Source organism: Leuciscus leuciscus (assembly GCF_965113295.1).
Source record: "Leuciscus leuciscus genome assembly, chromosome: 2".
NCBI classification, from domain to species: domain Eukaryota; kingdom Metazoa; phylum Chordata; class Actinopteri; order Cypriniformes; family Leuciscidae; genus Leuciscus; species Leuciscus leuciscus.
The window spans coordinates 45,129,229-45,155,845 of NC_138726.1; the positions used below are offsets into that span (position 1 = coordinate 45,129,229).

General features: G+C 37.6%; 3 protein-coding genes across 7 annotated transcripts in view; 2 read left to right on the forward strand and 1 right to left on the reverse strand.

Annotated features, from left to right (window-relative positions):
• The window catches only part of shroom4 (shroom family member 4), a 50,228-nt gene extending 43,653 nt beyond the window's left edge, over window positions 1–6,575 (reverse strand). For 2 of the 3 annotated variants that reach the window (XM_082158757.1, XM_082158756.1), the window contains exon 1: window positions 6,305–6,573. In XM_082158757.1, coding sequence (XP_082014883.1) covers window positions 6,305–6,430 — 126 coding nt within the window. In that variant the 5' untranslated portion in view covers window positions 6,431–6,573. Of the gene's footprint in view, window positions 1–6,304 lie in introns of all 3 variants that reach the window. The other variant, XM_082158759.1, reaches the window with a different exon arrangement.
• A 4,763-nt stretch (window positions 6,576–11,338) lies between these two features.
• The window catches only part of calb2b (calbindin 2b), a 23,737-nt gene continuing 8,458 nt past the window's right edge, over window positions 11,339–26,617 (forward strand). Inside the window, exons 1-6 of one of the 3 annotated variants that reach the window (XM_082159094.1) lie at window positions 11,339–11,436; window positions 16,681–16,796; window positions 17,854–17,970; window positions 20,656–20,812; window positions 23,888–23,958; window positions 24,268–24,357. In XM_082159094.1, coding sequence (XP_082015220.1) covers window positions 23,941–23,958; window positions 24,268–24,357 — 108 coding nt within the window. In that variant the 5' untranslated portion in view covers window positions 11,339–11,436; window positions 16,681–16,796; window positions 17,854–17,970; window positions 20,656–20,812; window positions 23,888–23,940. Of the gene's footprint in view, window positions 11,437–16,680; window positions 16,797–17,853; window positions 17,971–20,655; window positions 20,813–21,485; window positions 21,903–23,887; window positions 23,959–24,267; window positions 24,358–26,617 lie in introns of those variants that run through there. The other 2 variants (XM_082159095.1, XM_082159093.1) reach the window with 2 other exon arrangements.
• Window positions 12,024–15,481, forward strand: cmtr2 (cap methyltransferase 2). Its single transcript, XM_082158922.1, has one exon. It carries the CDS (start codon window positions 12,934–12,936, stop codon window positions 15,160–15,162), a length of 2,229 nt encoding a protein of 742 aa, XP_082015048.1. The 5' UTR covers window positions 12,024–12,933; the 3' UTR covers window positions 15,163–15,481.

Consider the following 26,617-nt stretch of genomic DNA (forward strand, 5'->3'; position numbering starts at 1 on the left):
AATTAATCATTATTATTTTTTCCAATAATTATCTTCCTATTATGGTTAATATATCCAATAAATGGTGATTTTAATGATATACAACTTTGTTTAAACAAAATTTAATTATTAAAATGAATTACAATAAAACACTAAAAACAACCAATAAATAATTATCTTCATATTATGGTTGATATATCCAATAAATGGTGATTTTAAAATTATATACAACTGACTAAGCAAAATTAAATGATTAAAATTAATTACAACCATTCTAAATGTAAAGTGCATTTAAAAAAAAAAAAAAACCATTTTCATATTGAGATTTGCTAAAAGATTACATTAAACAGTGTTATAAATTTTTTTTGTTTTTTTTAGACTAACTTTAAGTGAGTGAGTATTAGATGATGGATAATATTTACAACAACAACAAAAAAACACTAAAATGCTCAAATATGGCAACCTGTATACATCAAATGTCCGATAACCAATATAATGTGCATCCCTATAAGATTTTTTGTTACATTCTACACATGAGTACTACTACTACTACACTCATACTTTTGAGAATATTACAACCTCCATTTAGGCAGATTTACATTTAAAGCATATTTAATTATTTCTACTCGACCAAAATCCCAAAAAGCTAAGAATATTGCAATTATTATACAATTCCAATATTATCATATCACCATGCAGAAATCATTAGACAAAGGCTTGTTGCAGAAATGCAGTTAAAATAAGCTTTTAACTGAATGAATGTGCAGTTATAATTTTCATTATGCAGATATTATAACATCATTTCTCCAGGTCCCTACTTCACAACCATTCACTCAGAGAACAAACACACAGCGAACACACATGCCTCACTGATTAGAAGTCCTGTCACTCCCAGCTCGGTTAAGAGACCATGTGGAAACACTGGTGAGTGTTTGTGGTGGAGGGGCTCAGGCAATAAGACCCCAATATCTCTCCCACCATCAAAGCCTCGCTGCCCAAGGCAAAGGCAACGGGAGCCAAGCACACATTCCTGTCACATATCAGATCCTTCCCACACCCATAACCAGCTGCGGACTTCACCACAATCAACACATCGTTCAAAACAAACAGACTTCTATCAAATCATTGAAGAAACAATATATTTACTCTATTAAATCCAATTGCAATAACAGTGGGAAAAGGAAGCATTACCTCTCAGGATTGATGAGTTTCACACAGCAATCCAAAACTGATATGATTTAACTTTGGGAAGTTATCCAGAAGCAGAAGTATGGCGTTACTGAATAACAGAAATGGGGAAGTAATCCTACTTTAAACAAAGAGATCACTTTAAACAGAGGGATGATAAAAATGGAAGTAGAAGTGGAAAAAATGGCAGTCAAGTTCTGGAAGTAAAATCTCATTCATTTTCATAATAGAGCAAGTGATTTTTTAGCCATAAATGCATAAACGATTCTAGACAGACCTACCATGGCCTTCAAGGTTGTAAACAGTATGCCTCTGTATGAAACAATACGTGTGATTTAAATTTCATTCTTAAAATTTACTCTTTTTAATATTACACTACTCACTTTTTTTTTTGCAACAGTTTAAATATATTGTATTTTATACTTGTCTAAAAAATAATTGTAAAATATAACTTGACTATAACTTAATATGTTTTTTATTTCGTTTATTTTGATTACATCATTAGCTGTGTTTCATGGGATGAGTAGTTCATTCCTCAGAAAATTATGTAAAATAAAGGACACATGGCCTTTTTGCTTTTTTCCTGTTATTTTTTGGCTTTGAATCAAAGTTTGTAATGTTGTGTTTCATCTCTAAGCTGTTTGGTCTGGTGCATGGGTTAAAATATGCCTATGGAGAGAATAAATATACTTATAAAATAAAACAGAATACTTCCGGAACTAACACTGTTGGACCCACACACACAAAAAAAAAGTGGCGGAAAGTGTTTTGCTCTACTGCAAGTTCAAACTGCCAGCAAACTTAAAACATAAACATTTTGACCCAGTAAAACATTTCCATTTCTCGGTCCAAAATTTTCTTTCTTTCACCTCAAAACTCCAGCGCCTGAGAATAAGTTCCACTGACCGATTAGGAGTGGGAAGAGAGGGATGATTGGAGTGCCATGTGGTCTACATAAACTTCACAGCAGAAAAAGAGAAATGCAAGGAAATGCGCAATGTTTCCATCTCTACTTTAGTAGGAGAACAAAAAAGACAGGGAATGTGAGGGAGGGATGATTAACAAAGTGGTGAGGGGGGAAAAGCAGCAACAAGGTTTTTATACATAAATCAGCCTGTTCCTCATGTTCATTCAATGCCAATTTCAATGCAAAAGCCTTTGAGGATTTTGGGGGGGTTTGCACAGGCACAAATGTGGAAAATAATCAAGCATTCTTTGTAAACAAATGGTTTACATGCATTTTTCACCACAATTTTGAAAATCACAAGTCTGGCAATGTTTTGTCACGCAGGGGACAAGTTGCTTTGAAACCCTAAAGATGTTCAGCTCAAAGTGTTACAATGGGATTCAAGTTTGTTACTATTAAATTCTTTTTCATTTTTAACTTTCAGACTTTTATGTAGCCTAGAGATGACTAGTATATCCAGCCACTGTTTGTTGGTGATAAATCTTGATACCGTTGTATCTTCTTGCTGCTGGCTGAGGTCACGATGACCCATCATGGGATTTTAATTTGAGCACATGTTGAACACCTGGGGGGTGTATTGGGTCTGGCCTTGAGCGCCAGGTCCTTATGTTTGCTCTTTGAGATAAATGTCTACTGAGACCACTGGGGGGGGGTTCAAAATAATGCCCCCAGGGCCCAAAGATGGTAGATAGGATCAGAGGGCAAGAGATTCCATGAGAAAAAAGACATGCAAACATGCAGGTTGTGCTTTGCCTCCAAATCAGATGGAAAAACGATCAGTGTGAGTGGCAGCGACTGGAGCCATGTGCCCCAGAAGACTCCAACACTGACAAAGCCTCTGTATATCATCTTTATGATGACATCCAAATAAAGCCCTCACAATCGAGTGATGCAGGTAGACACAGACGCGTGTACAGCATCAGATGCAGGGACTGTGTGTCGAACAAAGCATGTGTTTCAGGTTAAGCAGTTAACAAGTCCAGCCAGTGAATATGAGGTTATGAGAATTGGCCATGATCCAACCCCCAGTAAACCAAGAGTTGACACTTACTGAGAACTAACCGGCCTGCTAAAAAAAAAACTATTACAAAAAATATTACAAGAAAACAACACTGACACCTAAGAAACATATCGGAAATGCATGGATATGTCTTTCAAAGGTAGGGTAGGCAGTTTGTTTCATGTATACACATTTTTTTGTTATACTGGTTAAAACTCTCTTCACATCCTGATAGCAATCAATATCAGAAATGGTTCTTCTGTTCTGTGGAAGTCTCAGGACCAAAAAATGTTCGATGGCAGGTACAATATCCTACCTGCCTGTGAACAAATGTATTTCCATACCTCCGCACACCCTGCTCACGCAGAGATCATGTCATTAGTACGTTCCATAAAGCTGTAAGTTGTAAACAGACGGTCACCGCAAACAAACAGCAGCCGCCTTTTAATGTTCCTCCTGAACCAAAACAACAAGCTTATGCTGCGTTCACGCCATGTCATAACCGTAATTACGAGATGGCATTTAGGATTTATGCGTTTCTATGTCAACACTATCAACGCTGATATTAATAAAGAGTTTCTGTGAGTTGTTTACGTTCATTATTATTGTAATGTTACGTGCTTTGAGACATGAGGTAATTTAAAGGGATACTTCACCTCTGGAAAGATGAATGTGTATTTAAAATAGGTCATTTATGTAGAAGAAATGTGAAAATATTTTTGAATTTGGAGCTTTCTAGACTGAGAAAAGCCAGAAAATGTATTTTTGGCTTATGTGGATGAAAGACAACAACTCCCAGAATGCACTTGCTTCGCTGCCCTAGGCGTAGACCATTTTGGACGATCTCGACGGCCGGAGAGGATGAGGATGGTAACAAAAAGAGGATGGTTTATAGCTTTCTCCTACTACTCAGCTTTCTCCACAGAACAAGAGCCTGCTAGCTTAGCTTCCAAAGAAAGACGGCTGACACTGTGTGTACATTCTGTGAGTGAGATCCCACCCTCTATGGGCGGGTTGAAAACATGCAGGACAGCCCCTCCTACTGGCTGTAGTCTTCAGCCTCTGGCCAAAAAATCCTCCGATGACGCAAAATGACGATTTTTGCGTCATCGGAGGATTTTTTCCAGACAAAAAATACATAAATCTCTCATCTCAGGGGGATATGAGGGTAGAAAGCACGGTAATTCGAAAATACTACAGGTTTTCTACTAATACAAAGCGTAATGCTAAATCCTGAAGTATCCCTTTAACGGCGTCTATCGTCTCGTGACTCTTTGCTGACTCTGCTCTGGCTGTGTGCGTTCATGTGTTTTGGAGGAGGCGTGGCTTTGGAGACGCTCTGAAGGAAGGGTGGGATCTCATGCTTTCAAAGCTAGCTTGCTATTGCTAGCCTCTCTGAAATTGCCTACCCTACCTTTAACAACTCACTTTCAGAATGGCAGAGGCAAACACTGAATCAATCAAATCTCAGAATCATTAAGACAATGTTCATCTTGAATGCATTTTGATCCAGCTGGCGATTCATTGAGAAACAATGATCAAATGACATGTAAATGTCAAAAGCCTGTGAGCGATAAAAGATACAATATTTAACTTTAAATTAAACACAGCAGACCTAAGAAAATACATTTTACCAACTAAACAGCCAAACCGACTCAACGCACATTACAAGTTGTCGAGATGTTTTGAGCACCAGAATAAACAACTGTAAACTCCTTCTAAGACATGCTGAAAACTAAGGCACAAATCAAATAAATTTCTTCCCTCTGTCAGACAAAAAAATACCAGCCTCCCCCTCATGACCCCCACCCCCTCCTCCCCGCTGACTCAGGGGGCAGAGTCTGGGAATGTGATCTCTGGGGGTCTTGTCCCCCCAAAACATCTTCATTTAAGAAAAATAAATCAACACTTTTTCGTCAAATGCCGTTGGAGAGGAAATGGGGGTGGAAGGAGAAGGAATAAAACATGATTCCCTTACCTCCCTGTGAGGAAAAAAACACTACTTTTCTCTAGTTATAAAAAATGTAGTCACAGTGGGTTCAATTAAAAAGCATTAACTTAACTGAGTATTTTTATATTTTTGGATAAAGTCGCTTTTTTCAATTGCTATTATGACAATACATATGAAAAGTGTATTTTAGCTCATTTTTTATTATTACTGATCATTTTGTTAAAAAAAAACATTACTTTAACATAACTAATTTCCCAATCTGCCTCAGGCTCATACACATAAAGGGTTTTTATCTAGTACCACATCCCAGTTGGTTTTACACACTAAAGATGAAGTAAATGAGCTGATGACAAAGCAGCAAGGATCTCTAAAACTGATCATTATTGTTACAGCCTGATTTGTATAATCCCATAGGCTATCCCTTTCCTAACAAAAAGGACAGCTGCAGTTTTTGTGCATAAATTAAATGAAAACATATAATACAAAAATATACACTCAACTTTTGAAAGCAGATGTATTTTCTACAGAGCAAGACAGACAATGTAATTCAATTTAATGCAAAAAGGATGTGCACAAAATGTATAGGCCTATACATTATTTCACAAAATGTTCACAACAAAATCCTTGTAAAATATTTAAAAACACAAATCCTTTGAATAACTGTCAGTACATTTTGGAACTGATGCTGAATAAATTGACCACTTCAACCAAGCCGATTAATCTGCAGAAATAGCCATCTTTTTTGGCAGATTAATCAGCTTTGCCAATTTGTTGGTCTATCTAAACTCGTGATAGTGAATGGATAATGAATAATTTATGCAGATTATTCTTCACCTATGTTCAGTGATCCAATAAATTGTATAAATGTGGCTCTAATGCAAACATTGATTATTCATTCCTTTCTTTGGGTTTTCATGGATCTTGAAAGTCAATGATTCACAGATCTCATGAGATTCAAGATCTGTCATTTGTGAAAATAACAGTTTAAACACGAGCATTAAGGATGCTCTTGGTCATATGTTTATATCATGTCCATTTCCTTGCCACTAAGTTTTTACAAGTTCCCAAACATCCATCAATGCACCGTTACATTTCATTCAAGCATAACGTTAACCAGTGAGTTTAAACTTTCAGCACAAAGTAACCAAGTGTTTGAATATAATCAATGAGACACACACAAGCATGTGGTATGAGTTTCTAACTCTTTGTAAACTCTTACTTTTGTAATGATGAGTGGCTCGCCGTGCTCCAGCCCTCCTTTCAGAGTGAATCCCCACGGAGCGCCTCCGTTCAGTTGCACATGGATGTGCTGGAAAGACACCAGCTGCTCTACGGTCTCCATCATGACTTCTGTGCTTTCAGCTCCGTCCGATCGCCATGCAATCACGATGCAACCTCATCACGACAACCGGAGACTCCACGCATGAGGGGACAGGCGGTGGGTTGGCCAGTGATGGGCTTTCCATGGACTCTCAGCGGAGGAAGTGCTTGAGACTGAGGAGTAGATTTGAGTGACAGATGGAACAGCCAATTAGGACAGCGCTTCGCTCTAACTGACCAATGAAATTATACCAAGGGCAGGAACTTTATCGACCGCTGTATTGTCCATTGTGCGACGGTCTGGGAAAACTCAGGAAAGTTGGCCGTTATCAACTCTTGAGTCATAACTTTCAAACTACAACAGTGATAATGTTTTACATGGAAACTGCGCCTGAGAGGAACATTCAAATTGGTCAAACTGAAATGTTACCCGGTCGCGAATTTTGTTTGTTTTTTACAGCTCAAAAGACAAATGACCTAGTAACTTGAATTGTTCTCCCATTAGGCTATGTTGAGACTTTTAATATTTTAACTTAGTTATTTGAAATAATAATCACTTTTCTGTTACGTGAGCTATGATGAAGTCTATTTAACACGAGGCCTGAACTAATGTAGCAAATGCAAGAAAGTAAAATAGAAAAAAAATGAGAGAGATGGCTTGCATTTCAAATTAAAATGCAACCTAAATAGAGGGTAGCCTAACCCATCTGCTTTAATATACAATAGCATGAAAAGTCCACATGGGGGAGCTGTTGTTTCATATCATGTAGAAGTGTGGCCGTTATGAGTCTAGGAATTCTGGACATGAGAATACACAAGCTGTATTTTATTTTTAACCATTTAATGAAAGCTCAGTCTGCAGCCAGCAGGTGTGATCAAAGCTTCAGGGTAAGGCTACCTTTCTTTACCAATCATTTCCACATTGATGAGCAACTATTTCCTTATCCATTCAGCTATGTGATTAACAGAAGTTCAGTGATGTCCAATTTGTCATGTTGTTAGAGCATCTGCATTGAGCTATTAAGCTGGAAAGCCGATCAGAGACTGCAAAAACATGTCTAAATCTAAATTACCTGTCAAACACAAGAGGACGTTGAGAGAATATACTAACACATACTCACAACAAACACCATGCTTGATCTGCCAATTATCTGAAGAGTCTGACAGAAAGTCATAAAAAATCCCCGTATTTCCCTAAAAGATATGCAACTACAATTCCCAGAACTTTCAAAAAGTAGGCTAGTTTCTATTTAGAATTATAAAAGCCAAAGATACAGGGTTACATCTCGCAATTCTGACTTTAGCCTATATCTCGCAATTTTGACTTTTTTCAAAAGCAATTTCGAGTTTATATCTAGTAATTCTTCACTTATTTTTTATTTTTTTTATTCTTCATTTATAACTAGTAATTGCGAGTAGGCCTAATGCCTAGGCTTATATCTCGCAATTCTGAATTTATAATTCGGAGAAAAAAGTCAGAATTGTGAGATATAAAGTCGCAATTATCTTTAAAATGGCTTTATTCCGTGGCGGAAACAGGCATTCATAGAAATTTATCAACAGGGTTGAGGGATTTAAAACAAGCAAAAATCACAAGATGCTAATACATTTTTTAGTAAAATTAACATTTCAGGTCAGGTCAGAGTTCATCCTAAAGGACAGGCACATTCTCTGGTACAGGTCATAGACTGTAAAAAATAGGTACAGGTCCATCGCGAGACAATTCTCTGGCTCTGACATTAGGAGGTGCTGTAGTTTACAGCAAAGAGCTTTTGTCAATGTACTCCCCATTAGCTTTCTGGCAGTGGCACACGTTTATAACACTGTCTATGGTTTATATACTGTCTGTCATATGGTGGCACAGACCTTCGTGCAGGGTACCAATCTGGGGTGCGTTTCCCGTACAACGTCGTAACTCGATGCTTAACTACCATAGTACGATGCATCGTTGAAGAAATCAACTAGCTAGTCGCGACTGTTTCCCGAAACAATATTGTCGCAAAGTGGTCGTTCAACCACGTTAGTTTATGACGTCACGCACGTGGTGGAGTAATAACTTCTTGTAATGAAACTGTTTGAGATCGAATTAATGCTTGATGTTTTGATATAAATTACATGGCACCTGAAGACTATTTCTCATTTTTTCTCAGTTATTTTGCTTTATTTCCAGATTTGTTCAGTGGCTCGTAGTGCACTTAGTAGAGCACGTTCGCACATGCGCAGTCTTCAAAAACGGTGCTTTAAATCTCTTGACAAACTAAAAGACGTAAATTACATTTGTATGTATTCTAAATAAATAACATGGGTTGTACTGAATGTCAGCTTGCTTATTTTGCTAAAGATAAGGATTTATTCAGTCTAAATCTCATGTAAACTAGAAACTATATGCTTCTAACCACAGCTCGAGAGCTATGTTCCAACCACACAAGTTTGGGATGCTGTTTGCGAACGTTCGTTGGAACGATGGTTTCGGGAAACACCCAATCGTTGAACTATGCTGATAACGACGGAACTTGCGACCATAGTTGGCTAACGATGCTTTCGGGAAACGCACCCCTGATCATTACCAATCTCTCTGAGACTCACCCCCGGATTCAGAGACAAGGCTTAAGCCTAGTCAGACTAAAATCGTCGACCTGTTTTAACTAAAATCAACTTGCACTGACATTTAATCAGTCAAAAGTTATAACTGTCCTAATTGAACTAAGGCCTAATCCTGGTTTAATCCAAACCCTGTGAAACCAGGCCTCAATGTGTTAAAGTGAACGAGGTAGACCTCCATAAGTAAGCCGTCATTTACCAGGCATTTTAATCCAATGTTGCTTTCAGTATATTTATTATAATGAAGTTCCCCCTGGAGCAACCTGGGGTTAAATTCTTTCCTCAAAGGCAGCAATCTACCGATTACAGCTATAAGATGTTACAATTAAGAAACCATAACATGCTCTCTCATTACCTTTGTCAATTGTGATCAATCTCTTAGCATTCTGCGTTCTAATCCACTCATTTCAACATAACTGTGCTCACTTTAACGCAACTCTCATACACATGAATGCGCATCCATATGAGACAGCTGAACGCACAGCAAGCACAAGCACCCTTATGTCGATGAACACACTTGAGCACACATGTAGTGTACATTTATGCATGACAGCACCCACACATCAGCTCAGCTCTATTCTGGTCATCTAAATGCTGCTCATTTGGCAATAATGTCTCAGAATTATTTGGCATAAGAACAATATATATGTATACATTTCTGTAAGTCTATGGTGCCCTTTCTTAAACATATCTGAATTTCTCCCTTGACCCTTTCTCTGTTTCTTGGGCATTTACTGTACAATAGCAATTGGGTCAAAATCTCCCTGTCACCATGGCAATAAACCACTCCATTAATGCAAGCGGCTTGTCATCTCCATAGTAATGATCTGACCCTGACAGATTAATGCCTTAGATTCACACTTGCAATACGGCCGCATACTTCTAATGTGCTGAGCCAGGGGAAATTTCTCTGCATCTCTCTTATCTCTGCTCACACACATTCCTATCGCTTAGTGGCAATATTTCTTCCCCCATTTTCCATGGGTGACATGATTTGAATTCAACACATTTTGTTTGTTAAAACACAATTTGTAAGACATGCTGTTTTATAAATCAAAGAATGGGACAGTGGATCTTGCTAAATGAATAGCTGTTTTTATATGTGAGAGAGTTTGTTTAAGATATTCAATGGTGTAAACACACACAGATACAATATTGAAGCAATAGCAAATTGCACTAATAAAGCTATATGCTTATATCTGAATTGTTAAAACACTAACCCCCATTCTCTGAACCAAATTCTCAATAGCCTAAACCAATTTGTCAAATAAATCACTCTTTCTGTAAAACATTAAACAAGTTCAGGTAGTAAAAACACTGTTTGCAAATCTCATGCAGTCTTTTTGCAAAATGCTAAACACATTCTCACTCACTAAAACACATTTTTCACTGTGATGCACTTGTGTTTCAAAACGCTAAACACAGGCAGGCAAAAGTTAAACACAACTACAATCATTTACACACAACGACTCAAAATTGTTCACACTTATTTCTAATGATGTGACCAAACCAACTGTACATAATACAAGTCAGTTCAGACCCAAAACTGATTCAAAATGTTGCACTGAATGTTGATACCAACATTGGTTGGAAACAATATAAGAGGGAAAGAAGGAAGAGTATGTGTATAAGAGGTGGTAAACAAGGAAGAAGAGGATGAGGACGATAAAGAGCAAGCTGTGGAGAATGTTGTCAAGGCTGGATCTGGCTTTAGGGTTTTTTCCCTTTGCCTGCAGAGATGACATTTTCTGTGATGTGGACAAAGTCCTCCGGCCGGACCAACGTGAAGGCATGATGCTGAAGCAGAATCAATCTCTCTCACTGACCTTGATTTTGCAGTTGCAACTCTTCTGAGTGTACTCTTCAGAGTTTTTTTTACAGTAACCTTTTTGAATTTTGCAGTTAGGTCACTGTATTTTCACAGTATGCAAGTGCTGAATATACAGACATTCAATAATATACAATATTCAGTACAATACTATACTCGCAGAACAATTTATTCACCTTACTGTAAGTTGTCATTACTATCATTTTTTCTGTAACTGTTGAATGATTTTTATTTATTTTTTCTATGATGGGTTTAGTGGTATGGTTAGTTTAAGGGGACAGAATATACAGTTTGTACAGTATAACACACCGTATGTGCGTTAAGAGAGCAGGATTATAAATCCACCAGCTATATGACATCATTCAACTATTCCTCACTTGCTGTAGAGAGAGAGAGAATAAATGCAGAAGGAACAGCCTTAGTAAAACATTAACCATTTAATTTCAACATCTCAATTTAGCCTTCGCAATTAATTTAAATACAAAAGTCTGTACTCTGTCTAAAAGTCACTCCCCCTCCTGTCACAACCGAGCTTGTAAGCGAGTGTCGCACTGCATAACACTGAGCAATGCACGAGGAAGAGAGAAACCGTACTGAGGTCGGTAAGCACAAGCAGATCTCATTCTGTTAGTATCTTGACATCGAATTCTGGTAAACGTTAATGCAAAAAAGCAAGATACTAAAATCAACTTCGTTTTTGACGAGTCCAGTTCAATTTAGCAGGCCGTAATCGACACATCGTATTTTCCTGCAAATCTTCCCTAAACTAGCCACACACTCCCATAGCAATGATAGCGTAAATCTGTCAGCTCTGTCGGATATTCGGTTGATATTAAGAAGCGGTTAGTAAAATAAAATTGTAAAAATCATAAATTAAACTCTAATTTTTGGACGAAGCTTGAATTTACCTTTCTAAGATAATGTAGCCTCGTTAGCTTATTTGCTAGCTAGCCAGACAGTGAGATGCAATCCACGATCCTTAGAAATGAAAACACTGGGGGTTTACGCTGTTTTCCCCCTATTGTGTCATGGACATAACGTTTGGTGGTCTATAAAAACACAGAGCAAATCATAAGCTTCTCTTAATACAAGGAAATTGCATCACTGGAAATAAATAGTTGACAACTTAGCTAACATGAAATACTTTTGGGAAGTTGTGTGAAAGGTTACTCCCATAGACACAGACAGTAATAGAAAAGTTACTCCACCTAAAACCATTTTAAACAGCATTTGGCTAATTTTTTTTTATTATTGTACATGCAGCTTTTGTAACCAGTATTTATTGAGAGACTATGATATAATGTGCCATTTTAATTAATGTTAAAATACATTTCTCACACTGCAGGACAATTAAAATGAGCCAGTAAAAAAAAAATAAACTTTTTCATGTAACCCTAAATCGAATCAACTACCCAAATTTCAATTTTATATAGAACTGAAATAAAACATTATTCTAGCTATAACATAAAACAACAACATAATTATTCAGTGAATCTCAAAAGTAATTTTGATGGAGCATATCAGACAGATAATATGTTGTTTGACCCATTGCCTGTGGGTTTTGCATTGACACGTGCACTTTATAAATAAATAAGTGTGAGCATGCATGCAGAATAGCTATTGTGAGACAACAGTGAGTCTCAGTGTCATATTTAAGCATATAAAGCTTAGGATTGTTAGTAGGAACTCCCTAGAAACATTTCAGCAGTTACTGGTATTACAATTAAAGGGATATTTACCCCAAGAATTAAAATTCGTCATTTTACTGCTGTCATTTCAACCCTGTATTTTGTTCTGTGGAACGTACAATAGGTTTTGAGAAATGTTTCATGCAATGGACCAAACCATTTTATCATTGACTTCCAGCATTTTTCAAAATATTTTATTTGGTTGACAATCATACAGGTTTGGAAAGACATGACGATGAGTAAATGATGACAGAATTTCCTTTTTTGTTTGAACTATCCCTTTAAACTATTCATATTCTGCCATGTTATAGTGCTAATGAAAATCTTGATTGATTGTTTTTGTCTTTTACAGTTTTTTTTTTTTTTTTTTTTTTTTTGAGTGATTGATGTGACCGAACATAGCTTTGAAAGATGAACCGGGGCCGGGGAGGGAGAAAAAGAACAGCACCAGAAAAATCAAATGCCCTTGAAACCTGTGACGAGGAAATATGTGCTGAGGTTCACCAGCTCTTCAACAAGGTTAGAGGTTATGTTCCCCCTGCTGGAAGAGAATGGACGTTGCCTGACCCAAGTGTGGTGCTCTGTGATCCTTATGCAAGTCACCCACGTTTGCAGGTTCTGAAGAGATCACTAAATGAAGTGAAGAATCAACTCAGCGATAAAGACCTGTCAGTATGGCACCAGCATACTTGTTTCACCAACCGAGCAGGCACTGTTACAGCCCACCTTCGCTCCACAACCAACGCAGAGCTATGCACGCAGGCTTGGGCCAAGTTCTATGAGATCCTAGGCACTTTTAAACTTCTTCCTGACAATGCGTTGAAGAGTGGAGAGTTGAACTCCATACACTTGTGTGAAGCCCCTGGTGCCTTCATATCAGCTCTGAATCACTTCCTCAAGACGAGTGGCCTACACTGCGACTGGAACTGGGTTGCTAACACTTTAAATCCATACTACGAAGCCAACGGACGTGGCTGCACTATTACAGATGACAGACTGATAGCACACACTCTGCCTTGGTGGTTCTTTGGATCCGACAACACGGGCGACATAATGCTTCAGAAGCATCTGCTGGAACTGCCAAGATTTGTGAGCAATATGCACAGTGTTGATTTGGTTACAGCAGATGGAAGCTTTGACTGTCAGGGAGACCCAGGAGAGCAGGAGAGATTAGTTGCTCCACTACAATATTGCGAAGCCGTTTGTGCGCTGCTGCTGTTAGGAACCGGAGGCTCGTTTGTTCTGAAGATGTTCACACTATTTGAACACTCATCTGTCTGTCTGCTGTATCTCCTTGCATGCTGCTTCCGTTCCGTGAACGTTTTCAAGCCAGGCACAAGCAAGTCTGGAAATTCAGAACTGTATATAGTGTGCTTGGACTATCAGGCCAAAGAACAAATTCGACCATTGCTCTCGAAGATAATCCGTAATTACGGGCCAGACTTGTCGTCCACAGTGGCGCTCTTTCCCCGTCACTGCATTCCAGACTCATTTCTAAGTCAGCATGAAGAGATATGCACTTTTTTCCATGCATTGCAAGTTAACACAATCCAGGAGAACCTCAGGCTTTTTGTACACATGAGCGTAGAACAGCGCAGGCAATTGGAGCAGCTCAGGGAATATGCAGCAGATTTTTATACAAAACGTTTCAATGTTCACTACCTTCCTCGGAAAAGCTGGGTTTGTCGTGGTGGTGTGGCCAGATGGGTAAAACACTGTGAGAGGAAGCAAATGGGATCTTTCGATCAGCGCAAGGAGATGGAACTTCAGGGATGGAAGCAGCGCCTTGCTCAAGGAAATTATGGGGAATTAATAGAGAAGCATCTTGCGGGTAAAGAAGGATGTGAGATTGTACTTAGTGGCCCATTGGACGAGTGCGATTTGGGCTCCTGGTTTGCCCTTGAGGGAGCTGCCCTGCCCAAAGTCTGCAGTTCCACCTTCTGTGATCAAGAAATGCTAGACTTCCTGAATGAAGCTCTGGAAGAGAACCTGAGGGTCAAGACAGTGAATCATTCTGACAGAGCCATGCCAATATGCAACTCCTGCAGGATTGACTCCCCTGTAAGCATCTTATCTGAGATTTGCAGCCATCCGGATGTGACATCTTGTTTGGTGCTGGGAAGCCAGTCGTGGTGTGATGGCACACTTGTAGGCATTCAATTACAGCCAGAGTTTTTGCAAGGACCCTCCTGTTGTGATGGACAGGATTCCACGTTGCACGACGGACAACCAGACTATCAATTTGAGCTTCTGAACGCTGTGCTTTGTGCTCTGCAGAACCAGCGTCTCGGGTCAACCCTGGTGATTCCCTTGTGTTCGGCCTTAACACGGTTCACCTCCGGCCTAGTTTTCACACTCCACCTGTGCTTTCGTTACATTACATTCCGTTGCTTATCTGGTTGGCCTCCTGCTGCTCTTGTGTGTATGGGTTTCTCTCCACCTTCAGCCCTACCCCGGCTGCTGGACTTTCTCAGGGACGTGATGGAGAACATGAAGAAAGTTAAACTTGAGCTGGGGAGGCAGGTTCTGCAGTTTGTACCTTTAGAGGAACTTCTCAGAGGGGAATTACCTCGTTTCCTGTCTTCCTTCAATTCTGCTGTCATCCGACAGCAGCTGCATGTGCTCATGCAGGTTGAATAGAGCACATAATGCTAGTCTTTATAGCTATATCCTCTGGGAGAACTTTTGAGTTAGACTATAGTCATGCCTGAGTTTACTTCAGTTAAAGCCGCAGCTTCAGTTTGTGCCAGTGCCACAGTGCATATTTAGGATATATTGGTTATAATGGAACACAGAATCTTTCTTTAACCTTTAATATGCTGCATATATGCAGTTCAGCGTGTTTATTTTAATATTTATGTTTCATTGCCTATTTCTTTTAAATAGTGGAAATGATTTGAGTTGCCTTCATCAAGTTGTCTGGCCTGTCTGATTTATTAAAACTTTTTTCTTTAATGGACATATATGGAGTGTTTTCTTTAAAATATCTAGTTGGTAAGGCCCTAAATAGCAACTAACTGTTATCAAAATGTAAGGTTAAATGGAACTATATGCACATATTGGCTGCTATATACACTACTGGGGGAAAAAATTAAAAAGGGCCAAGCCCAAAACGGCTGAAGACTATGCTTTTAATTATTTTAACCACAAATTATTCAGGAAATTAGCAACGTTTAAGCAAATACATTACTTAAAAAGCCATTGCTGTCTTATAAAAACATCAAAACGTTTTTTTGGCTGAATATGAAAAGTTGTCTGTAGAGTGATGAATCACAATGAAGTTGAGTTGCATGGTGATGCTCCAGAGCGGTGTCTTCGAAAATCTGCTGGGAAAAATAATAATAAATGTATCTACACCACAGTGAAGCATATAGGAAGAGACCGCTTTAGATGTTCATTTAATGCTTTGGAATACAAGAGAATATTGCAGCATCGCTTGCTTCCCACAAATGAAAAGTTGTTATCTAAAGAGGAATGATCAGATGTTATTTTTCAGCTTATTGCAAAGACAACCAAGAACGAGTCCATCAGGCTCATGTTTTGGGCTGGTCCTAATTTCCTGACCAGTGAGGTGTGATTTAAAATGGTTAAGACCAATATTTATAAGACCATATATTTTAGTGTATGGTTGAGAACATCAAATATGTTTTGCACTTGTGTGTAATAAAACTTTATTGGCCCAAATAAGCCAGCAAGAATATATATATACATTAGAATTTTGGACCATTTGCTTGAGAAGAAAATAACTGTCTGATACAAATAACTAATCAGACAGTGGTGCTTACACATACATACAGTAGAATAAGCGGTAGAAATCATTTACCAGCAGGGTCAAATTGTTACAGTGTTCATTGCTTTATTGGGAACATTTGTAAGAGTATATTGGGGTTAAAAATGTGTTTTTGTTCCTAGTTTCACACTGTTGATTACTGTCCTCACATAGAGTATAAAAAAATAAGTAGGACTATTGATCTGGCCAGCACAAATTTTGGTATGGAGTTGCTCCTTTTTCTTAATAAATATTGTGACCATTTTAATATTCACCACTCTAAGTAAAAAGGTTTTGACTTTAACTCACAGCATGAACCCTGAATATCTCAATAGTCAGGTGTGAGCCAGTGGCCTATGTTATCTATTATAAATTTTTTATGTTGACAGATGTGGTTCTGGCTGAGTGATCCAACAAAAGACAGTGAACAACTTATGGCCATTTTTCTGTCCAGAAATGTGTTTATGGAAATGTCTACGAATTTGTGGAGAAGTGTCTCATGAAGGTAAATGTTTCTGCACATATCTGACAAGTTCTCTTATCACACCCACACGTTGTCTTCTCATTTCTTGTATGTGAAGAACGTTCTTATCTACTGTGATTATTATTTAGCATGGATGGATTTCTGCACAGCTAGAGTGAGATTTCTGTATTTGCATATGCATCTGATCTGCGGCTTTCTGCTAGTCTCCCAACACTAACCTCATCTAATCATTTGATTCAATTTTCATCTAAACTAATAAACACGCAAAAACAAAGACAACAGGTTGAAATGCAAAAGCTTAAAAAAAGTCTTCCTTTCTTTCTTTTTAGAATATTAACAAATTCAAATATTCTAGACAATAAGCTGTTGAACCACGACAACTTGTATAACTGCATAATTTACCACTTTCCCAGGCAACCATTTTTAAAAAATCGACAAATTATCCATCTTTAAAATTAGGGTACCTTTACACGACAAAGATATGCTTAAAATGGAGAAGTTTTTCGTTGAGTTTTCAGTGTACAGAAAACACCATTGTCAAAACAATCCCCGTTCACACAAATCCGCGAAAACGACTAAAAACGCTGTTCTGTTGCCCGGCCATTAGATGGCGATGAAACATTTAAGATTGAACACATAATAACACGTGCATGATGTCATCGTTTTCAGAGATTCGCGTTTTCAGAGATTCGAGGTTCAAAATTTTGCGTTTTCAGGAACCTAAAACGCTGATGTCGTGTAAATGAACGGCCAAAACGCATAAAAAGTTTTCCATTTTTAGTTGAAAACTGTGTCGTATGTGTAAACGGCCCCTTGAACTGCTCTCTCATCATGGCCACACACAAAGAAGCCCAAAACTCTCTAAATAAAGACAGAAAGAAACGGATCGTCCTGACCAGAATTGCTGACTAAATAAAGCTATGTAAGCTTGTTTTTTTAGCCTTTACATGACTACTGTTAAAGCTTTGAGCATACTCATTAACATGTATAGGATGGGCCGCATGAGCATTTGATGTAGTAAGACTGACATATTGACAAATACAAACACATACTAGAGTAAATTTTGCACACTTTGCAGAACTGCAGTGGACACCTGCTGTGCAGGCCTTTTGTGGTTTATAACCAATCAGGACTTTGGACAGATTCACAGTTGGAGTGGGATTTTCATGGAAGTTCCTTCCTCAGCCTCATTACGGTATGTCTGCTGGCAACTATCGGCTTAACTTTTTCTATGAACACATTTTCCTAAAAGAATTCAGTATAGGCTATACTGCTGAAAAGTGAAGTGACACACATTTGCACATGCGCAAACATGATGTCGCTAAGAGCTGCACAGCATATGAGATTATTCACTGAAATCTTGATATATTCCACACATTCATATTGGATATTTAAGCCAATGCTCTTAAAGCCTCTTTCTAATGTCACTCTCTTCTAATCTAGAGGAATGAAATGCATTATGAGTTAAACATTTAACTGATCTGAGATTTGTTATGGGAAACCTCCGTAACTCTTAGTACTGAGTTATCTAGGATGCATGCCAAGATGTGATGTATTAAAGAAAGTGTTTTATTTTGTGGAGTGTTATAATAATTCATGCAAAAAAAAATTATAAGATATTGGTTATGTTTGCAGAGCTGCTTCTGTTGAATGGTGAGATCTAAGTCAGTCATGTTTAAATGTTCTCTTCGATCATTCCTAAACATTATATTTGTTTACACACACATTTTCCAGACGGCAAATATATTCATCCTTTCTATGTGCGTGCGCATGGTTCTGTTTCTTAGAAAAAATGGCCAGCTGTAATTTGGAAAGTTCTGTGTTTCGCATCCACTACCATTAGTACTTCAGCCTGAGCACTCTGTCAGCCTGAGTGGCTGGCACACACACAGAAGTTTTGTTTAGTCAGCGCACACAACCCTTTCAGAAGAATTACTAAATTGAACATTTGCTTTTTAAGCTTTATTTGAACTTAGTTGGAAATCTGTTAAACTCTCTCACATTTTCTATTTTTTTTTTTCGTCTCTATCCTGTCAATCAAACATGCATCGCCTATTACACTATTAAAAAGGTTATGCATGGTTTGTTGCTGCACCTTAAATTCAGAAGAAGAAGAATTTTTTCTATATTAGAAACCATTTTTCACTATATGTTTCTTATTATTTGGCTAATTGAAGATTGTTTAATTTGAAAAATATTATATTAGTAATAATAATACATTATTTGTATTATAAGTATCTTCCATTAACTGGGAAAAGGGACACTCTTAGAAAAAGGTTTAATGGGTTTGTATATAAAACCCTTGGGTTCTTGACTCAGTTTTAAAGAACCCTTAATGCAGACGAGGTTCATAAGAAGAAATGTCTTCAGTGATTACATAATAATTTCATGTTTAATGGGTTATTTAATATATATAATGTTTTTTCTTGTGATATTGTGTTTATGAGCTGTTTTTTTATTCAACATTTAATTAAAATTAAAAATTTAAATGAATTAATTCAATAAAATGATGGGAACCCCTAAAATATTCGATATGTTCCAATCCTGACAGAACCATTTAGGGTTCTATATAGAACCTTTTCTTCTAGTGGAGGTCATGGGGACTTTGAAACACCATTATATAGATGTTTTCTAAAAAGCATCAGGCTGTAGAAGATTTTTTGGAACCTTTATTCTTAAGAGTGTATTTGAAGTGAAGTGACTGGATTCATGTATAGGACCTCCCTGTGCGTGTCTTATCTTTGCTGAGTGTGAATATTCTGATGGTCAGTAATGCATCAGGAGGTGCTTTAATGTTGATGACATCATGCTCTTCACAGACCACATGAATATGGCAGAATTGGCACGGTTTATTCTTGACTTTGGAAAGGATCAAGGCAAGCACATGTGTGTGCTTCATGTGTTCTAGCCAAAACACTGCATAGCCTAATTTTTTTTATTATCCCTTACATCAAACGAACGACATTCTACATATGTGGGTACATTTTGCAGATGGCATCTTATGTCTGATTATGGGGAGATTCCCTTTGCTGCACTCTAACACTGGACATGTGCCAATCTGTTTCATCAGATCATGTTTTGTGGTGGCAGAAGGACAGTGATCACTGGTACTTAGTTGGATTATGGGAAATCTGGAAATCTATGGGAAATCAGGAACTACATCTGGTCATCATTTGCATGCAGAAAAATATGATTATTTATGTACGTTATTTATTTTTGGCTCAATTTACCTGAATCCACCTAACATGTATGCTATTTTAAGAATGTTGAACTGTTAATCTTATTCACTAAAGCTAGGCTATATGCACTACAGTCATATAGACTGTTATGTTATAAAACTGTTACAAAAACTGTTATGTTACACTGTTACAAAAAAAAGAGGTTATTAAGATAAAAAAAATAAAAAATAAAAACTTTTTTTGCAATGATGCATTTTAATAAGAATCTTGAAGAAAATTTTTCACCGTTTCCACAAAAATATTAGGCAGCACAGCTGTTTTTAACATGGATAATTATAATAAAGCACTAAATCGGCATATTAGAATGATTTCTGAAGGATGGTGTGTCTCAAAAGACTGGAGTAATGATGCTGAAAATTCAGCTTTGCCATCACAGAAATTAAGATGTATTCAAATAGAAAAGTTATTTTAATATTTTTACAATATTCATGTTTGTACTATATATTTTTTTGCAAATAAATGCAGCTTTGATGAGCAAGACTTCTTTCAAAAACATTTTTAAAAAGTCATACCGACCCCTAATTTCTGAATGATATGAGAACACTTTAACATCTTTTTCTTTTACATAATCTCTGCCAACCTTCTTACTGCCCCTTTTTAATCTCTTAAATGTTTCTTCTCTCGTTCTCCCTCTCTTGCAGTAAGTGCATAAGTGCAGTTTCAAGGGGCTCGCCAGCATGTCCTTCTACAAGTGTCTCTCATCATCACCAATCATGTCAGGATTACAACAGACTTTTCAAATGTAATGAAAAGGTGCTGGAGATCATTCACCAACTCAGCCGGGACCTGCAGAGACATGTAAGCATCCTTCTGTTCAAACTGCTGAGATAAGAGTGTGTTTGATGAATAAATGATACCAATTTAGTTTATGTGCAATTTCTTACCGAGATTGCTTTTTATGGCATATTACTGTCCATGCCTTTACAGTTTCTCTATATGTCTCCCTATCATTTTGCAATCCCAGTGCTTCCCCAAACTAATTCTGTTTCTCTCTCTCTCTCTCTCTCTCTCTCCCTATAAATATCCTGCTGTGTTCATTGGTTAAAATGTTGGAAAAGGGGGAAGGCGGGGAATGAAAATTCCACATCCCCTATAGATTCATACACAACAAGCTAACATGATTGTAATGCTGCTAAACAAATATATATATAGCCTATATATATATATATATATATATATATATATATATATATATATCTGTCTATCTGTCCATCTGTCCATCTATCTATCTATCTATCTATCTATCTATCTATCTATCTATCTATCTATCTATCTATCTATCTATCTATCTATCTCTTCTATCTAGAGTAGCCTACATTTTATTATGTGGATATTTACATAAAATGATTGACTAAATTTCATATAAAGCCTTCCATATCTTTCTAAGCGACTCCAGGCAATGTTGGTCACTGTCAATATACTTTAGGAATCTTTAATGCTATTTTCTGCTCGTGGAAGCGTACGAGCGCGTAGGATTTGCGAACATTTGAATTAATTTCCATAATCCCGCTGTGATGCCCATGCTCCTAGAGTACAGATCTGAATGAACTCGACTGGAGAAGCTGTTTTTAAACGCGCTATAATATGCTGCCGCCTTTTGGTGAGTGTGTGAACTGCACGATTCAACAGTGGCGGTGGGGGGTTTAAAACTGCTGTCTCTGTCGGGCTACTTCCAGTGACTCGCATAGGGGTAGAGGAGTGCTTCAAAGACAGGGCATTTGTTTCTTTGAAGAAGAAGAAAAAAAAAGACAAAGAAAAAAAATACCCTAAGGGAGAGAAACCTATAGGCTGGATATGGCGAATAAAGCACCAGAGCCTCTTTCTCTGCACCTGGCGGAACTCACTGCCACCCAGTTTATAGACATCTGGAATAAATTTGATGCTGACGGTGAGTGTAACGTCCCGGGACGAAAAGCGTTCTTAATTTAGTCGTACGTCAGAGGCTATTGGGCTACTTATCTACCCTGATTTATGTAGGCTATTGTATTTGATTTATGACTTACAATTAAAATTATAGGCTACATTAATCGTGTATAATTATATTTGATCTTATATATATTCTGTACATTTTATGTTAAAATACAAAAGTAAATAATAATGATTATTTAAAACCAAAAAAAATTTAAGTAGCCTAATTAATCTAATAGTAGATTTCAATATGGCTAGATATTAGGCTAGATGTCAATATGAGCTATGCTTTTGGAAAGAGTCTCTGGGTGTACGCAGTTTTTTTTTTAGGGATGGAGAAATATATCTGCTATTTTCTTGTCAAATAATAAGAAAAAACGAAGAATCAAACCTTTAAAACATAGGCCTACATTTTTGGTTTCTACTCGTTTATTTTCTGGTTTGTTTGAAACGTAAGCGTAATCAACATGGTTTTTCTTTGCGCTATAGCCTACACATGTAGACTACGTGGGTTTTTTTTTTTTTTTTTTTTTTTGTGTTTGTTTTTTAATGTTAGTTTCCTATTAGGCTACACTTATAGGAAAGTGATTAATTGAGTTACACGTTAAAAATGAACAAAAGTAAATGCAAGTATTTGAGCAGTTGCCACACCCGCTTAATAAGCTTATTGAGTCGCTTTTGCATATTAATGGACTGTCGTAGGTTGAGAATTTTTAGGGGGATTCTCATTTCCAGAATGTAATTTTTTGTTTTACTTACCCCCCATAAAGTGATGTTTTAGGATCGTTTTGTTCAGAAACAGTCGCTTGTTTTGCGGGATCTGGCAACACTGATCTAGCGGGACACTAACTCAAGTTGAATGTGCAATGCAGTTTTACGCACAAGCGTATTCTTGAATAATTGAGGGAAATTGAAAAAGCGCCAGTGGGATGATTGCCTGCTATCGCCCTGTTAACTTCTTTCAGCGTTTCAGTGTAAATTATGCCCCACAGGCATTGTTGGCATTATTGATTTCACTCTGGAATGGAATCTTTCCTTCCAATTGATTTGTGTGTCAGCGTTTGAGAGACTTCGAAGATGAAAAGTGATGGGTGGGGGTTGAAAGAGAACCGGTCCAGCTGGGGAGGAAATAACAACCTAAGATGCTTTGATGCTTTTAGCTAGTTTAAGTTGGCCTCCCAGTTTGCTCTTCATTTGGTGGTCAACCTGGCAAAGATGGCACTCAACTGGATTAACTGGTCTGACCATCTGAAAAGTACACAAGACCACTATGAGACCAGCCAACAGATCAGAATGACCAGTCTGGGAGGCCAGCTAAGACCAGCAAACCATATTTGACTGGTTTAGGCTTAGCATGGAGTGTCATATAATCATCTTTTTACAGACTTTCACTAGATGTATCAATCCTGCTGAAAGGAACATCTTAACCAACCAAAGCTATTTTTTTAAGATGGTCAAGCATGCATGACCATCTAAAAAAAGTCTCCAGAACTCGACAAAACAGCAAACATATCAGCCTTGCCAGGGTGGGAGACCCACTAAGACCAGCAACTGATCTTAAGCTGGTTTTTCAGCAGAGAAGTCAAGAAGCAGTTGAAATCTGCACATTGGAAATCGCTATTCTTTATCGTTTTCATGTTAAATTGAACTAGATCAATTTAAAAAATGACTAGACTGAGAAACTGCAAACTGTGTCTGAGATGCAAGAATTTTCCCTGTACAAAGCAGACATTGTTTCTAAGGAAAATATGAGTAAAATCCCTTTGTAGCTCAGTACATTTTTCTGTCCTTCAGCATTTTAAATGAACAAGACAAGATCTGATTATAAGACCCTCATTTCATTTATAAAGAGGAAATGATTGTCAAGTTACATCAGACAATGTGAGTTGAACAGTATCTGTGTGTCATGGATGTTCAGTTTAAACTCATAATTAAATAAATGAACTTAAGTTTATTTTCTTCTAGGCAATGGCTGCATTGAAGGGAAGGAACTGGAACATTTCATCCGTGAGCTCGAGATGGCACGGAAAAGTGTGGTGAGTCACACATTGTGTGTGTTCGTTAATTATGGTAAAAACATCAGATGCAGTTGTACTTGATAAGTGGTGATCTGAATGTCACATACAGGACTACAGAATGAGATGCCTAGATTAATCTAGCCTAATGCACATGCCATCTGAGCAGATACCATCTGGCTGATATTTTCTAATGTCAATACAGTTTCTGCATGGCATGTTTTAAAGAATTTTTTCAACGACTGTTCACTTGGAACATTTGGAAAAATAATTGGACTTAATTGAAGTGGGAACGGTGCTGTTTTACATGTCAGATTTGTTTGTTTTCAGGATCCTTCAAATGCTTCGTTCAAAGACAGGATGAAAGAGTTCATGCTGAAATTCGATGAGAACGGTGATGGGAAGATTGAGATGTCAGAGGTAAATTCCCACCCTTTTTCACTACCAAAGCTATGGTTTGAAGCTCTGCAGAGACTGATCTGCAGAACCACCGCCTGAGATTAATGGAACACCAGGAGGAAATATAAAGAGGACAATGAGGGCAGATTAGGGGTTTGAAGGAGGGCAGAAGGTGGCATCTATCGAGGGGATGATGGAATGATGAAGGGAGGGGCAGTGAGAAGAATGAGTGGAGGGAGAGATGGATGAGGGGGAGGGAGAGGAGGGGGAGGCGACGTCCATCATGATGACTGCACGAGCGAATGGATAAAATGATTTATGTTGGAAGAAAAACCACACTAATCCAGTCACAGAGACCACATGAACATATGAGCTCATTCCTTTCACCAATTAATGTCAGCCTGCTTCAGTTATGAAGCTATTGAGTTTGTTTGGCTGGTTGCTTTTAAATGTTTTTAGCGTTTACATTTCTTCCCCTTTACCTATTTGTCAGCCCTATATCGCTTAGTGGAGATAAAATGGTTTTGAAATGATGAGAAGAGCCTCTCCGTGCACCAGATTAAAGCTTAGTTAGTAGGTGATCCTGCAGAAGGGATGTGGTCACAGTTTATTCAAATGATCTGCATCATGCAAATCTCACTGTATTAGAAATTGTAAATGACATTGAACAAAATCCTTACGTGGTCCATACGTGGTATGTTTGGATGTTCAATCTGGTACACAATCTCAAACATGCCACTTTATCTTGAAAGCTGGCAGGATTTCCGCTGCTCATTCAGACCCTTTTCAAGGCTTGTATGAGTCAATGATTGGTTCTTCTGTGTGTTGCGTTGTGAATCTAAGATGGAAGCTCAGATTAGCCATGTTGGGATCATCGTATCTGTCATCTTCTGCTTTCCTGCTTGACTTTGATAGTGAGGTATCAGCATTTTGAAGTTGTCTTTTGAAGTTAGTTGCACTTTTTTCATTCTTGCTGGGAGGAATAATAATAATTTGAAATCAGAAATCAACAGAATAGAGATGTTCGCTTTTTACAATGAGCACATTTATTGTAAAAAGCGAACATCTCTATTCTGATGATTTCTGTTCCTCTGCGAAAAGATACTAACATCAAATTATTATTGTTCATCCCAGCAAGAATGAAAAAAGTGCAACTAATTTCAAATAAAGGCTGTTTTGAACATTCTATTCATCAAAGAATTCTAAAAAGAAAGCATCACGGTTTTCACAAAATATTGAGCAGCACAACTGTTTACAACATTGATAATAATAAGAAATGTTTCTTGAGCACCAAATCAAAATATTAGAATGACACTGAAAACTGGAATAATGGCTGCTTTGATTCAACACACACACACACACACACACACACACACACACACACACACACACACACGCACGCACGCACGCACACACACACACACAGATATATATATAGGATCTACATGTGTTTCAGATATAGAATAACCATTAGATGATCATAAAACTATTTTTGTCCTCTATCTTGTAATACTATCCACATCCTTCAATCCAACAAATCATTACTTGGATTGTAAGGCTTAAAAAGTACTTTTTGCTTTTTATAGACAAAAGGTGTTCTTCCAGGCCCAGGTTTGTGTGTCAGTGCACTCAGAGGTGGAGCTTGTCATAGACTGATAGTTTCAGAGCTTTACTAACTTTTTGGTTTGGTGTGGTTTAGTGTCCCTTCAGCAGTTCAGCATTGATGAGCTCCTCTGTTGAGGCCGGAAAAGATAACCAAGAGCATGAAATGGTCTCTCATCCCTGTCCAGCTCTTGCAGGCTTTATACACAGGCATCAACTCAGACAGCAGCACTTGGTTGATCGTGTAGCAAAAGGACTGCTTTGGATAAGAGCTTTGTGCTCCACTGAGCGGCTGTCCATGGTGCTGAAATCCCATTCAGTGGAATTATAGACTGGAGTCAAAATGTAGTGGTTAAGAAAGAATACATAGTTAATTTCAAGTATATTTGATGTTTATATTATTAGTGTACTTTATGTACTATAAAATATATAGTAGTGGGCAAAAGTGATGTCTGGAGGGGATTTGTTTTTAATGTACCTACAGGTTTGATTAAAGCATTAAAAATATGAGACAAATATTTATATATATTTTTAAATATTTTAAATATGAGGGAAGAACAAAACAAAGGCAAACTTCAGCTACAGATTTTATTTGACTATACAACGAAAATGCATAGAAAAACTCACAGGAAAGAACATACATTGACTATTATATTATATTATATTATATTTATTGTAC

Bases quoted from the DNA above. Each gene is read 5' to 3' on its own strand.
- cmtr2 (XM_082158922.1), top strand. From the start codon at position 12,934: ATGAACCGGGGCCGGGGAGGGAGAAAAAGAACAGCACCAGAAAAATCA.